This window comes from Centroberyx gerrardi, chromosome 21 (assembly GCF_048128805.1).
Source record: "Centroberyx gerrardi isolate f3 chromosome 21, fCenGer3.hap1.cur.20231027, whole genome shotgun sequence".
In the NCBI taxonomy this organism is placed as follows: domain Eukaryota; kingdom Metazoa; phylum Chordata; class Actinopteri; order Beryciformes; family Berycidae; genus Centroberyx; species Centroberyx gerrardi.
Window position 1 is genome coordinate 16,989,867 of NC_136017.1, and position 15,290 is coordinate 17,005,156.

General features: G+C 39.6%; 2 protein-coding genes across 2 annotated transcripts; one reads left to right on the forward strand and one right to left on the reverse strand.

Moving 5' to 3' along the window:
- Positions 1-1,218: 1,218 nt before the first annotated feature.
- Positions 1,219-5,710, reverse strand: LOC139913958 (CD48 antigen-like). Its single transcript, XM_071902130.2, has 5 exons — positions 5,649-5,710; positions 4,012-4,308; positions 2,352-2,597; positions 2,162-2,236; positions 1,219-1,274 (listed from the first exon to the last, which is right to left on the reverse strand). Exons 1-5 carry the CDS (start codon positions 5,707-5,709, stop codon positions 1,219-1,221), a joined length of 735 nt encoding a protein of 244 aa, XP_071758231.2. The 5' UTR covers position 5,710.
- Positions 5,711-7,715: 2,005 nt separating this feature from the next.
- On the forward strand, positions 7,716-15,043 carry LOC139913939 (gap junction alpha-1 protein-like). The gene is made up of 6 exons (XM_071902100.2): positions 7,716-7,852; positions 8,342-8,411; positions 8,993-9,238; positions 11,079-11,165; positions 11,329-11,424; positions 11,622-15,043. The coding sequence occupies exons 2-6, from the start codon at positions 8,343-8,345 to the stop codon at positions 12,273-12,275; spliced, it is 1,152 nt and encodes a 383-aa protein (XP_071758201.1). The 5' UTR covers positions 7,716-7,852; position 8,342; the 3' UTR covers positions 12,276-15,043.
- The last annotated feature ends 247 nt before the right edge of the window (positions 15,044-15,290 follow it).

Here is a 15,290-nt window from a genome sequence, read left to right on the forward strand (position 1 = left end):
AGGCATCCAGTCGGTCCAAGCCCCCACTGAGTATTTACTGTGGAACTAGGTAACTGAAAGCTACCTTGATGTTTTCTTTAGACAACGGTAGCTTGTAACTTAAGGTTGTCTCAAACGTGATGATTAGTGTTAATTTCTGTAGGCCTACAATAATAGTGATGACATCAGCAGAAAATTTATTTTAAAGGCATGTTTTTAAGTGGGTAACGTTAAAGTACTCTAACGTGTTACTTTTAATAAAGACTAACTTAGTAACGTAACTAATTACTATTTACGGCAAGTAACAAAGTAAAGTAACTGTTTCAAAAGAACCTTTCCCCAACATTGTGTAGTGCTGAGTTAGGTAACATGTAGTTTTGAGTAGATAACATAGTGTTGAGTAGCTAACATGTCGTGTCAAGTTAGCATGTAGTGTCAGAGCATGTACCACCGGGAACACTTTCATTATTAGTCATGAGTGTAGCCGTGGGTGTTGATAAAATATCGGCTGGTGGAGATTTAGGAATGTTTTCCTCCTCTTTCCCTTCATCTTTCTCACCCTCCTCTTTCCCTTCATCTTTCTTATTCTCCTTGAACTTATCCTCCTCTGTCTCATTCTCTTTCCCTTCCTTGTTCTCATCCTTTCCTTCCTCCTCTTTCTTGTCCCCTATCCCTTCTTTCCCATTCTCCTTTTTCCCTATTTTCTCATACTTGCTCCTTTCTTTTCCTTCCCTTTCCCTTCCTTTCTCATCCTTTCTCCCTTCCTCCTCTTTCTCTCCATTCTGACGGTTCTCTCTCTCATCCTCTCCCTCTTTCTCATTGTCTTTTTCTTTTACTTCTTTGCTCATCCCCTCTTCCTGTGTGTCCCCTCCTTTGTCTGTTTTCTCTGTCCTCTCTTCTTTCCCTTCATCAGTTTTCTCCCTCTCCTCTCCTCTCTCGTCTGCTTGCTTTACATTGCGGTCTGTGCTGGATCTCTTCTCTGTTGTCAAAGCCCTGGGGGGTTTGGCTGGAAGGGAACCCACCGGTGAGTCCTGACACATCTGCTGTGTCATTCCTTCATTCTGGTCTTTTCTGGGTGACACCAGCTTCCCTTCCTCCCTCTCCTTGACTGTCTCCTTAACAGACAAATTCCTTTTGACAAACCCCTTGCTCTCTGGTTTATCGTTGCTCTTGATTTCTTGCAGCAATGGTTGTGATTCATCTTGTTCCCTCCCTCCCTGTTTGGTAGCTGGTATCTTCTCAGTAGGAGATGAACGGATGATAGGTGCTGGGCCGTCTTTGTCCCTGTCTGGTGTCTGGAGGGCAGCAGCAACGTGGGATGGAGGGATGGATGAGGGGATGGATGAATGGATGGAGGTCTTTGTTTCATGGTGGGTTGGTTGTTCAGGGTCCTCACTTCCTTTGCCTGGTCAGACAAACATGGACAGGATGGGAAAAAATGTCCAATGTCTCAACAAGTCAATATTGAGTTGGATTAGTAACAGTAACATTATGCTGGAAAAAATAAATTGAGACTATGCTGAACAGGGTTGGGGCCATTCGTGAATTGAATTGAGAATGCATGTTAAATTCCAATTCAATTACTCAAGTTGGAATTGGAATGGCACCCAGCTCCAAGGAAACAGAATTGGAATGACAGGAAACTGAATTGAATTCCATTAAATTCAATTAAAGTCCACTTCTAAGAGAGGTCAAGATATTTAGGCCTGAGAGATGTAATCTTAGTGATGTGAAATTACTCATTATTGTGCTTTAAGGTTTGAGGCATCATGTATTATAGTATAGCAGAACTAGACAAAAGTTTATTTGATGGTTTCATTGTAAATTTAAATAGTTGAAGTTACATAGGCCTACATCAAATACCACCTGGAAGGTACCTGTAACATTTTTAATTATATTCAGTATTGATAATTTATAACACTATGTGTAATCTCAGATATTTGGTAAAAAAAACAAAAAAAAACATTTTTTTTCCCAATTCATTTGTGAATTGACCCCAACCCTGGTATTGAAGTCATTAGCTATCATAAGACCTTTGCTTACAAAATAGTGAAATAGAAAATTTTGAGAGAATGTACACACATGTATTTTTTCAATACTGAGAAATAAAAACAAAGAAATACTTTTCCCAAAATGGATACAAAAATATGCAATTTGTGATAAAAGCTACATGGAAACTTACGTTTGACACGCTTCATAAAACAGTAGAGCAAAGTCGCTGCAATCAGAATGCAGACCAGAACACCTAACACAATCCCTAAAATGATTGGCAGATTACCTGTGTGAGACAAACACATCATTTAAAGGTAACATTTCAGCTCATCAAGATGCAAGTAAATACAGATGAATGACAGCTGCTCAGACTGGTTTACCTGCAGAGCCACAGTCCTTGGTGTTAAAGTCCTGTCTCTTTTCACTGACTGCATTTTTCACTTCACATCTGTAGTTGCCTGGCTCTGCAGTAGTAATGACAGTGACATTGTACATGGGACTCCATGTCGCCCCCTCCAGGCCAGGCCCTGACCAGTGGTACTGCAGTGGATGGCCTTTGGCTGAGCAGTGGAGAGTGGTGGTGCTACTGGTCTTAACACAGGAAACCACAGGCTGAGGTACTGGGTCTGGACAAGGAGACAGAGGGCGGCAGTGAGGAGATCGAGAGGGAGAGAAAGAGAGAGAGAGATGGAGAATTAGGGAGAATTTTTTAATGAGTTCCAAAATCCAGACCCTTAGAGAAAATATTTTGGCCATTTGGTCAGATAATCTCATGAAAATAAAGTCAAAATTCTGAGAATTCTGACTTTATTCTCAGAATTCTGACTTTTTTCCTCAGAATTCTGACTTTATTCGCAGAACTCTGACTTTATTCGCAGAATTCTGGCTTTATAGCAGCAGCTGATGGTGACTGTGTGACTGTCAGGTATACAGCTCAGCATTGTAGGATGGCACTTGTATTGAAGAAACCACCAATCTCTTTTGTTTGACTTCCTCACTTCCTTCACTCCTCACTTCACTCTCCACTACAGCCTATTTAGTGCACTTGACATTTCCTCAGTACTCCTTAGAAGCACCTTGGTCTCTTCCACCAATCGTTTACTTGATTGCGTTCACCTGTTCATCACTACTTAAGCATATCACCAAAAGGTGCATGACTTCCTTTGTGGGGTGTTGTCAAACATGGCGGAGGTCTGTGCTCCACTGAGCACATTTTCTAGTTTAGTTCCATTTCTGTTATGTCCATATCTTTCTTAGTTTCAAGTTATCCAAAAAACGACCTTATCCTTCAGTATGGATATTTCATTTCAAGCGTGACTTGATTTTGATTTATTGTATTCATGTACATTGTTAATTGTTTTAATTTTAGGGGTCCAAGCATGTACCAACTTCTTTTTCTTCTTCTTCTTCTTCTTCTGCTTCTTCTTCTTCTCTAAACCGTAACACCAACAGCAGCCAAACTTTCCAGATAGGTTGGAAATCTCAACCACTACTCAGAGGTATAAAAAATTACACCAATCGACCCCATGGTGGCCCTATAACAACCAATTTTACATTTTGACCAATAACTTCTGAACCATAAGTCATAGAATCAAAATTCCTTTTCTCCTGGAATCCACATCCCACATTTACCCCAGAGGTCATCAGGTGTTGGGCCCTGCCAATTGCTGCTTGCAGCTATATTTTTCTTTGTCTTTGTCTGCTTTCCAGATAAGTACCACTCCAAATCGTCCGTTTCATCAGCCCATGTGTGTTGTTTGTTCCTACTGTGTGTCAAATAAATTACTGTTAAAAGGACTTCACTTAGCTTCCTCATTTATACTGTCATTCTAACCGATGCCACATGATGGTAGTCACCAGCCAATCCTAACTCCTATTTAATAGCACTGCTCCCTCATATCACAAGGGAATTCTGAATGAACTTCCTCGATGAGAATAAAGAAAACCAACCTAAAAGTTTCTATTCACAACCTGACCCATCTCAAATAAAACAAATATAACTTAAGTTAACAATGAAATGTAATTCTTTACAGTACATACCATGCACTTCCACCTCCTGTGTGAACTTGACTAGTTTCCCTTGAATGATAAACTCGGCATTGTACCTGCCACTTAAGGCCTTGGTCAGGCCTCTGACTGTCAGCTCTCCTGTTATGTTGTTTAGTGAGCTTTTATCTTTAAATTCTCTAAATTCCCGGTGCTTAAAGTCAGATTTAGTGTCCCACTCCACAGCCTTGTCAGATCCATGCTTCCAGAGGATGTATGTTGGGATCCCAGTTATCCCAGGATCCAGAGTGAAGCTTCCGTTCAGAATTCCGTTCTGAGTGACAGCTTTGCCTACGGTAAAAAGAAATATACAAAAATGTAAAAAGTGATTATTTGCTTGATGCGTTTGTTCTTTGTTCAAGAATATTTAAATTATGTTGATCACTCTCCTTGGCTTGCAAGGTTCTGAAACTAGAGTTCATTCACCCTATACACACCCTGCACACACACACAACTATCAGGAGTAAATACCATAGGAGGAAGTATAGGATTACATGAAACTTTAATGATCCCTGTAGGGCAATGGGATCATTGCAGCAATAAATAATAATAGGATACAGAAAAGATGAAGAGAATATAAATCAGAACAGAGTAAATGGGAATATCAAACAGAACACAACCAACCATTTGAACACTCATTCATATTAAGTAGAAATATTTGGATTTGAGTTTGAAAAAGTATGGATTACAGCATTAAGAGGGTGTGCAAAACAACAATTGTAGTAGTAGAAATTGCTGGGACAAGAAACTGTGAAATATGTGCAGTATGAAACAAGTGGAAAAAAAATCTATATATATATAAGTTTGTTGACACCAGATTTTTCTTTATTTTTACTATTTACTGTAATAGTAAAGACATCAACACTATGAAATAACACAAATGGAATTATACAGTGACCAAAAAAGTGTTAAACAAATAAAAACTATCTTGTATTTTAGATTATTTAAAGTAGCTGCCCTTTGCCTTGATGGAAAGGCAAGGCTTTGGAAAGAAATTCATATAGCCTAGGCATCAACTTCACTATTTATATTTGTCTAAGAAACACATTTCAAAAATTTAGGCATAAGCCTTTAGATCAAAATGACTTCAGGATAATTAAAAACATAGTTAAATTCAATCAGGTGTCCCCAAACTTTTGATGGGCAGTGAATACATAATAGAGGAATATGGGAATATGAAGGACAACTGCACCATATAGGCTATTTACTGACACCTGACACCTTGAGTCCAAATGGGACCAGTGCACCTTGCAAGAAACTTAATCTTAACGGCATATTAACATGTAGGCCTATTTCGGTATTGTTTTGTAGCCTATATTTATGTGTGAGTAGCTGTTCGAGTGTGAAAAACGAAGTTTTGAGTTCGTCCTACACAGCCTCTCAGTAGGCTATCCCTACACAGTAAGGTCACAGTAATGTGACTAAACTGACTTTAAAATAACAGCTGATAGCTCGTCGAATTCAGAAGCAAGCTTTGTATTGAAAAGATTGACGGAAACGAATGTAAACGTGGTAAAATTAATCGATTATACGCCTATATCCGACGGATTAATTTTCTAGTTATAAATGTGTTAATCTACAGAGATGATTAGCAGTCAGAGTCAGCAGTAGCCGAAAATGATGGGACTCACTGTTCACTGCTCCAGAAAGGAAAAATAAGATTATAACATCAGGGAAACGTCTGTCTGCCATTACTCTCACAGGTAAACCAAAAGTGAAAGTGGAGATTTCAACCCGCAGGAAGTCAATTCGCCCCCCACAGGAGGAGAGAGGGAACTGCATGATCCTTGCAGTTCCCTCTCTGTCCTGTAGGGGGGAACTGCATGGCAATATACTGTATATAAGACTGTCTCTGTACATAGACATACTGTACATACATAGCCTACAGAACAGATACCTTTAAATACATTTCTTAAAGAAAAAAAAAGTTGCAGTGTTTACACAGTTCTCACTTATTTGTATTTATATTTTTTAACTGCAATGTCTACATTTTTCTATTTTAATTTTAAATTATCTTTACATATCTATATATAAACTCACTCGCACTTTATTAGGAACACCATACTAATACTGGGTACTAGGTATCAGCTTTCAGCTCAGTGTCAACCGGCTACCAAAGTGACATCCGCCTCCAGGTTGGACGTGTTGTGCATTCTGAGATGCTTTTCTGCTCACCACAGCTGTAAAGAGGTTATCTGAGTTACTGTTGCCTTTCTGTCAGCTCTAACCAGTCTGGCCATTCTCCTCTGACCTCTCTCATCAACAAGGCGTTTCCGTCCGCAGAATTGCCGCTCACTGGATGTTTTTTGTTTTTCGCACCATTCTGAGTAAACTCTAGAGACTGTTGTGCGTGAAAATCCCAGGAGATCAGCAGTTTCAGAAATACTCAAACCAGCCCGTCTGGCACCAACAACCATGCCACGGTCAAAGTCATTGAGATCACATTTTTCCCCATGCTAATGTTTGATGTGAACATGAACTGAAGCTGCTGACCTGTATCTGCATGATCTTATGCATTGCACTGCTGCCACATGATTGTCTGAATGGATAATTGCATGAATAAGCAGGTGCACAGGTGTTCCTAATAAAGTGCTCGGTGAGTGTGTATATAGGCTATATATATATATATATATATATATATATATATATATATATATATATATATATATATATATATATATAATTTTTTTCACACTTGTTTTGGCAATGTAAACTTATGTTTCCCATGCCAATAAAGCCCCTTTGAATTGAATTGAATTTAAATATATGATGTGCTATATGTCATATATGGAAAGGAGCTTCCGAGTGAGGGAAGTGAATCAATTAGCAATTACACTGCTCCCAGACTGATTATATTAGTCAGCAGAAAAATAAAGAAAGAAAGAACGAACGAAAGAAAGAAAGAAAGAAAGAAAGAAAGAAAGAAAGAGAAAGACAGACAGACAGACAGACAGACAGACAGACAGACAGAAAGAAAGAGCATTTTACAGAACACAGTGGTTTATTGGGCTTACATTTTACCCCACAACAAAAAATAATAATTTTACCTTAAAATAAAACTATGAAATAGATCAAAAGTTGTCGTATGGTTAGACTTTACAGCCAAGCAGGGCTCCATGTTTTGAAATATGTGAGAAAATGTAGGCTACTTTTATGGAGTATTACAGTGACTGCTTTACGCCACTAGATGGCGGCGCTATGTCTGTATTTCTTTGTCCCGTACACGCTACATCTGGATTCGTTCAACCCAAGCAACCAGTGCTGCGTCAAGCTACCGCACACACAAACGCACAACTAGACAGGAAGAGAAGCGGTCCGGCTTTCAAAATAAAATTCTCCAACTCCATGCATTTTCAGACTATTCACTTTTGCTGAATTGACCTTGAACCACACCACAGCAATCTTTTTCAGATAACTCTCTGTTGAAGCCTGGTTGTTATACATGTAGACATTATTTGTAAAAGTTACACTTCTCCGGACCTCCGTGTCAAATTGCTATGCTATTTCAGGGTTTTATTTTGGAGGTTGTGACCGGAAGTGTTATGTTTCATTCTTTATGAAGTGACAGTGGTCCAAAAAAGTGGAAAATCAGTGTGAGACTGTTACCGTTAAACCACCACGTCAAAGACCACGATAGCAAGGAGAAAAGTTTCTTAAAACTCTAATTAAACTGCCGCTTAACTTCGCATGTAGAATATTGCTGAATCTGTCAGTCATAAACCCAATTTTCATTTTTTTTAGTCATGATGGAAGTTTTTTCCTGACATCAGCTAAGAGGATTATTTTACATTTTCTAACTTTATTGGTCGGAGTGGGTCGTGTGTTTCTCTGCCAGGTAAACTGCTGGAAAAGGCAGGTTTCAACTTTTAATACACATCTTTGTTGTTTTCTAGTTGTCTAGGGTGGGGTTAACTTTGTGGGTATTAGAGTGAGAAAAAAGGACAACGTTAGAAAAACACATCATCAAACTTTTTAGACATCAGTAGCCTAACGGTTTGAAAAGGTTTTCAAATGATTTATTTTTTCTAGAACAAGGAAGACTCTTGTTATAAGGAATTATGGAAAATCGCAAGTTTCGGGCAAAACGTGTACCGTACTGTCTGAGGGAAAACTGATCTGGAGTCTGCTGCACTTTAATCTAGCCTACTGAGGCTTTTTAGCCAAGTCCTCTGTCTTCTATTCCTCTTTGGGGGGTTTCACTCAGTTATATATAATATATCACTCGGTTAGTGCAGTAGAACAATGATACAACACAAGTTTTCTTACACTGTGTGTGTGTGTGTGTGTGTGTGTGTGTGTGTGTGTGTGTGTGTGTGTGTGTCAGAATGGGGGACTGGAGTGCCCTGGGGAAGCTGCTGGATAAGGTCCAGGCTTATTCCACTGCTGGAGGGAAGGTCTGTCTGCTTATAACACACATTTTGTACAATTTTAAGTAAATTGTCTAAATCTAGTCAGTATTTGAGAAGGAATCAGCTAGAGTACTTTGCATTTTTCATGTTTGGAATACAGTTAATACTGCTAGTACTACTAGTACTACTATGACTGCTACAACTACTAGGTACTACCACTACTACTACTACTACTACTACTACTACTGCTACTACTACTACTACTACTACTAGGCCTACTACTAATACTACTACTACTACTACCACTGCTAATACTTCTGCTACTACTGCTACTACTACTACTACTACTATTACTACTACTACTGTTACTATTACTACTATTACTACTGCTACTACTACTACTACTACTATTACTACTAACTACTACTGCTACTATTACTACTACAACTACTACTACTTTTACTATTACTATTACTATTACTACTACTACTACTATTACAACTATTACTACTACTACTATTATTATTGCTACTACTAGGCCTACTACTACCACTACTACAATTACTACTAATAATAACATCCCATCTATCCCCCCCCCCCCCCCCCCCCCCCCCCCCCCCCTCCAGGTCTGGCTCTCGGTCCTCTTCATCTTCCGGATCTTGGTGCTGGGTACGGCGGTGGAGTCGGCGTGGGGCGATGAGCAGTCGGCTTTCAGGTGCAACACACAGCAGCCGGGCTGCGAGAATGTCTGCTACGACAAGTCCTTCCCCATCTCCCATGTTCGCTTCTGGGTGCTGCAGATCATCTTCGTCTCCACGCCCACCCTCCTCTACCTCTGTCACGTCTTCTACCTGATGCACAAGGAGGAGAAGGTACACATTGGTCTGCAATGAGATTCTAGATCTAGACATTTGGCCACTTGGCACTGGATCAAGTGGACACACAAGGTGCGTTCACACCAAGCATGTTTAGAGCGGTTTATTTGAACTCCGGCACAGTTTCTCCTTTAGTTCGGTTCAATTGGCCAGGTGAGAACAATGCCATTCAAACTCTGGTGGCACTAAATTATCACACTGAGACGCCTGAAAATGTGGGTCTTTGTCCTCTTCTAAGAGAACTGCAGTGCTGTTGGTTAGGAGTTTGTTAATCCAAACAAACTACAGGAAATGACCCCAAAATGGTGTAAGGTGACGGATGTTGACATCCGATAGCCAACAGTTCTTCCTGCTTGGAAAGCCTAGCACAACAAAATTAAGTCTGGACTGATGCTCATAATCAGCAGTTTCTTCTGAGAATAAAGTCAGAATTCTGAGAAAAAAAGTCAGAATTCTGTGTTTAAAGTCTGACTGACTTTAAACTTCAAACTTCAAACTCAGAACTCAAATACATTTTTCACGTGGCCCTAATCCTCTCCCGTACTTAACTGGTATGAACACAGGAGAAAGTAAATTACAGCAATTAGCACGGACAATTCAGCTCTCCATATCGCTCAACAATAAAATAAACACCGGAATCGGCCAATATCTCCGGCTTGTCTTTGTTCAGCCAATCCTGGATGCATCCATGTTGTTTCAAATTTCAGGTGGTGCACGACCTCGTGTGCGACGGGCAGTTATTTTGGCCACAATTGTGTCATTTTGGCCATGTGCACTCCATTGTGTCCATTTCTGCATGAAGCATGAACCAGCTTTAACCTGACGGGACGACAAGTTACCAAAACTCTGTCCAATAAAACAAGCTACTTATGAGTCCATGTAACTTTGGCCTACAAGCTGTCGTTTCCATGTGGCAGTGTGAACCTAAAAAAAACAAATTAAAACATGCAACGACTTTTTCATGATGTGATCAAAGAAAACAAACTGTAGGTGTCATCACACCCTTATTTTGAATTTGCTATAGTGGTCACTCTGGCTTTGTGCTTTGGTTAAATTGAGATATGAAACAGTGCATGTTCAGTTTCCTAAGGGTCAGTTTAGTTTAGTTTAGTTTAGAAGTCCTAGAAGTGAAATTATATGATAAAAAAATGCAGCGATAAAATACAATCATTAAAAACACAGAAAGATATGCAAATTACTATATTAGAAAGTGGTATATAAAACAAGTGGCTCATAAGAAATCAAAAGAAACAGAAGAAATGAAGAAAGAAAGAAACGGCAACAAAAAATTCAAGATGACAAGAAAAGGGAAAGGAAAGCTCTCTGCCTTCAGAGAATAGCTTTCCTCTTCCTGCTGTGTGTGTGTGTCTGTGTGTGTGTCTGTGTGTGTGTGTATGTGTGTAAGAGAGAGAGTGAGAGCAGTCAAACACGTCATCTCCTTCATCTCCAGGGAATACATTTCCACTGAGTGTAGTATTGTTGAGACCACACACATTCCAATGTCAGCCCCATAAATTGGCAGAGGTATATTGGTATCACCCTATGCTAAGCAAGTGTGTTTACATGCACCCCTATAAAACTTTAATCAGACTAATTTGCATGCTTTGCTTTTCAAGTGGACTCATATCAGTATTTCAAACAGATTAGCCTACAGTAATATTTTAAAACTTTAAAACTTCAAATGGAGTTCCTTATGCATATGAACCGTTAATCCAATGCAATAGTCCAACTACAATTCACTGGGGTTGGCTAGATAATGCCATTGCTGCATGCATGTAAATCTAATTGATTGTGATTCAATAGTGTTTTAATTGTGGTTCTGGTTGTGTTTCTGCAGCTGACTGTAAAGGAGGAGAGGCTGAGAGAGATCCAGAAAAGAGGAGAGGATGTTGAGGTTCCACTGAGGAAGCTTGAACTGAAGAAGGTTGATAATTTTGAAAAAATAAAATAAAATACCCCCCAAGCCTACCAGATAGTCTTGATACTCACCGTTTGATCTCGATATTTGATGTTATATCATATTGGTATTATGTCATGTTGGTTTGCTTCTTATTATTAGTTCATTTTGTTATCATTATTTTCCCAAGGTGAAGTATGGGATTGAGGAGCATGGGAAAGTTAAGATGAAAGGAGCGCTGCTGAGAACCTACATCCTCAGCATCATCCTCAAGTCCATCTTTGAGGTGGGGTTCCTTTTTCAACAGATTTATTAAATATGTAATATATCTGTCTTGTTAAGAGATGAAGCATTTATTTCCAAAATGTTGTATATTCATTTTGGGGGAAAAACATTACCATTAACTTTTCAATATCTCTCTAAAAGTTTTGTCATTTTGTCAAAGAATAGCCCTTTTTCTTATCTTCTGGGTTTTCTGCTCAGGTGGGCTTCCTGTTCATCCAATGGTATATCTATGGCTTCAGCCTGGCAGCACGCTACGAGTGTGAGCGCTTCCCCTGCCCGCACAAGATTGACTGCTTCCTTTCCCGGCCCACCGAGAAAACAATCTTCATCATCTTCATGCTCGTCGTCTCTCTGGTCTCCCTCCTCCTCAATGTCATTGAGCTCTTCTACATCTCCTTCAAGCGGGTCAAAGACAAGATGAAAGCTTCGGAAAACGACTTCCACTCGGCGGGGATGCTGAGGCCGGGAGTTCGGGATGTGTCGTACATCTACTGCAACGGCTGCCCGCCTCCCTCTGCCCCGATGTCCAACCTGGCCTACAACTTAGACACAGCGGACAAGACCAACTCGTGTAGCAACTATAACAAGCAGGCCAGTGAGCAGAACTGGACCAACTTCAGCACAGAACAGAACCAGCTCGGCCAGACGGGGAATAGCAAGAACAACAACAGTAGCAAATCCAACTGCCATAGCCAGGGCTTCCAGAGCTCTGAATGCCACTCTCCAAAGGGTTGCTATGAGCTGCCGGGGAAAATGGGCACAGTTGGAAAAGAGCTACACCTGCTGAAACAGTTGGACCGGTCCAGCAGCAGGGCCAGTAGCCGAGTGCGGCCAGATGATTTAGATATCTGATGTCTAAGGGCCCGATTCAGACCTTGACCGCCCCACTCCACCATTCCAACCATTACTGTGGGGACAAACTGCTTCTGTAAGATGAGACCTTGAAGAGATGAATAAGCAAATGAAGGTGTGACTTCCTTCACATTATGATATGCAGAGTCTGACTCGAACCAAAGTCCATTTCCACACTCCTTTCCTTACATCCCTGAAACCCTGCAATATGTCTCGTGCTCCCATTGGTTTCCTGACATAAAACAAGAAATCTACGCAATAATAATCACTGAAGACATCAAATAGGATGTGAATTGAAAACTTGAAGGGAGTGAATTGGGCTGTGCAACACTGTTGATTGGTGTCTGAATAATAGAATGGTATTTAAAGCACTTTGACCACTCTCTACAACAAGCAAGCAATCAAAATGTGTCCTGCCATGTTTCATCCAAGTACACGGCACTACCAGGATGACAAGAAATCATTTAAATGTTCTGAGTTTAACAGAGGCACATGATCAAAAACACACATTCAAGGACAGATTCCATCGTGTTACTTTCCAAACGTCATCGGTACATCAACCAGTGTTTCCCATACAACTATAATACTTGGGTAGCCCACCCTGGTAAATTAATAGCCCAGATGTTTTGGATTAATTTTGAGTTGTGATGCATGAAGCTGGTGGTTTTCGCCAATTTAGTTTTCAAACAATCAAGATTTAATGCTGCCAAGGGCCGAAAGTGTTCGAGTTGAATGAAAGCAGCACACCAATATAATAATAAAAAGAATATAACAAAGAAGACGTCACCTCATTTTCAGGGCCGAAAGTGTGTTAGCAAACTACAGTGACTATAATTCATTACACCTATGATGCAGAAATGTAGCCTCAATGATAATAGTCATCGACGCTACATTGAGTATAATAGTCAGTTAATATTATATGAGTTACTGGGCTCGCTAAATGAAACATCAATAACAAGTTACCGCCAAAATAAACTGACAACCTGCAGGAATCATGTATGTAATAGCATCAGGATGCCGAGTGCACAAGATAAAATTTATAGGAAAAAGAAAAGACAACATTCCATGAATATTTAATTGGTATGTGATGCAGACATAGACATAACAAGTGCTTGCGTAAAGTTTCCATGCAATGAGCAATGCAGCTGGAGAGTGGCTTGTCAGCAAGTTGAGCGGAAAGCAGTTCTCACAGAGTAACTCATCTTAAATCATAAATCTTATTTTTCATATAAAACATTGTGGAGACATTGTAGAATCATCAAATATGATCTACATAATTTAAGATTTTGTAAAATATATTTTACGTTTTTGTCCCAAGGACAAGTTTCCAATTCAGTGTTTGTGAATTAAAGGCGCACTCCGTTTAAATTCAGTGCCTCAGCGAAAAAGAGAAAAGTCCATGGCCTGATTTTCCACTATACCGATGAGGAGGACAAAGAAGCCAAGATTTTAAATAAACCCAGGCACAAGAGAAGGCACGCCTGAAATCCTCAGTGTTCACACTGAATAGTCCAAGTCTGAATAGGAACAGCTCAGACATGCAGATCTCAATCCACATGAGACTCTCATAACTTTATGCAGTCTGAATCAAGCCCCAATAGAATGACTTCTAACTCTTTACTGGTAGGTATAAATCAGGGAAGGGCTTGGGACAGTAATCACGCAAGCCAAGAGCTTCTAAACATATAAACTCACTGCACTGATATGCATTACAAATGTTGCAACCAGCATTCTTGCAAAGAAAGACCATAGATTTGTCTCAGGGCAAGACTCTCCAAGTCTTGAACCCATGAGTCCTGTGCTTGCCACAGAGAGAGACAATCATGGTACTGATCAAGTTAGTTCAGAAGCATCCAGTCTAAAGGTTAGCATTTCTACTAGAGGAGTTTATTCAACTTATTCAACTTTGGTTGACTGATTGATGGAGACTATCTTCGTTCGACCAACTGCATGGAACAGAGAGGAAACCCCACCCAGTCCAACGATGAAAGAATCTCCGTTTACTTCCTGGAACTATTTTTGTTGCTAGGCAACACTCTTGAACATTCCGTTATGAACTATTGGAGCCCCTGTTCATGTCAGTGAGAGAAATCTTTTACAGTGGAGACATTGTAGAGATTTTCCAAAGAGAAAAGTGCCTTTGACCTCTTGAGGTGATGTTTATTTTCACATTTTGCACTTCATTTTTGAAGCTTTGCCTCAACTGAGTGAGATGACAGTAGGTTGACAAAGCCTCTTAGCACTAAGGTGTGGTCAGTGGTACATTCCATTTCTGACAGTACCAACTGTTGAACAAGGGCGTTGTGACTTAAGACCATGGAAAATACTTGATGTCGTTTAACATTCCACTTAAAACAGTATTTTGAATTTATTTTTTGCAGTAGTTCAAGTAACAATCAGCATTCCTACACCATTTGCATAGATACCGAATGATTATTTGATTGCTCAATTGGTTGACTGACTAATTGATTGCTTGATTGTTTAATTAGTGGCTATATATTTATTAGAATTTATTAGAAAGTACTTAGGAGAGATTTTGCAGTTTTGTATTTTTTGTATCATTGAATAATATAATTTTCTGTCCTGATAAACTTTGAATAGATGCTGCGGGTAGGAATCCATCTTCTCTCCCAGAAAGCTGATCAATGCAAACCTTTTGTTCATATTTTATATGTTTGTCAGTATGAATAGTTTTTGGTCTGAATGTCAAACCATTGGTGACTGAATGATCTGTTTTATTCTGGTAAAGGAAACAGAATACAGTAAAACCAAAGTAAACATTTTGTTCATTTCATTTTCTTCATTGCATTGCTGGAATCCCTGAGAGAATTTGCAAAATGATGTCACAGTTACAAACTGCATTGATGAAAGACTTTTGAAATTGAGTTTTATTTTCTTTGCACAAAAATGTCCTCAGAATGTCCTGGAAAGATGAGATTACATTACATTAGATTACATTACTTTATTGATTAAACTTTATTGATCCTGTGGGGAAATTGGGTCAATGCAGCAGCA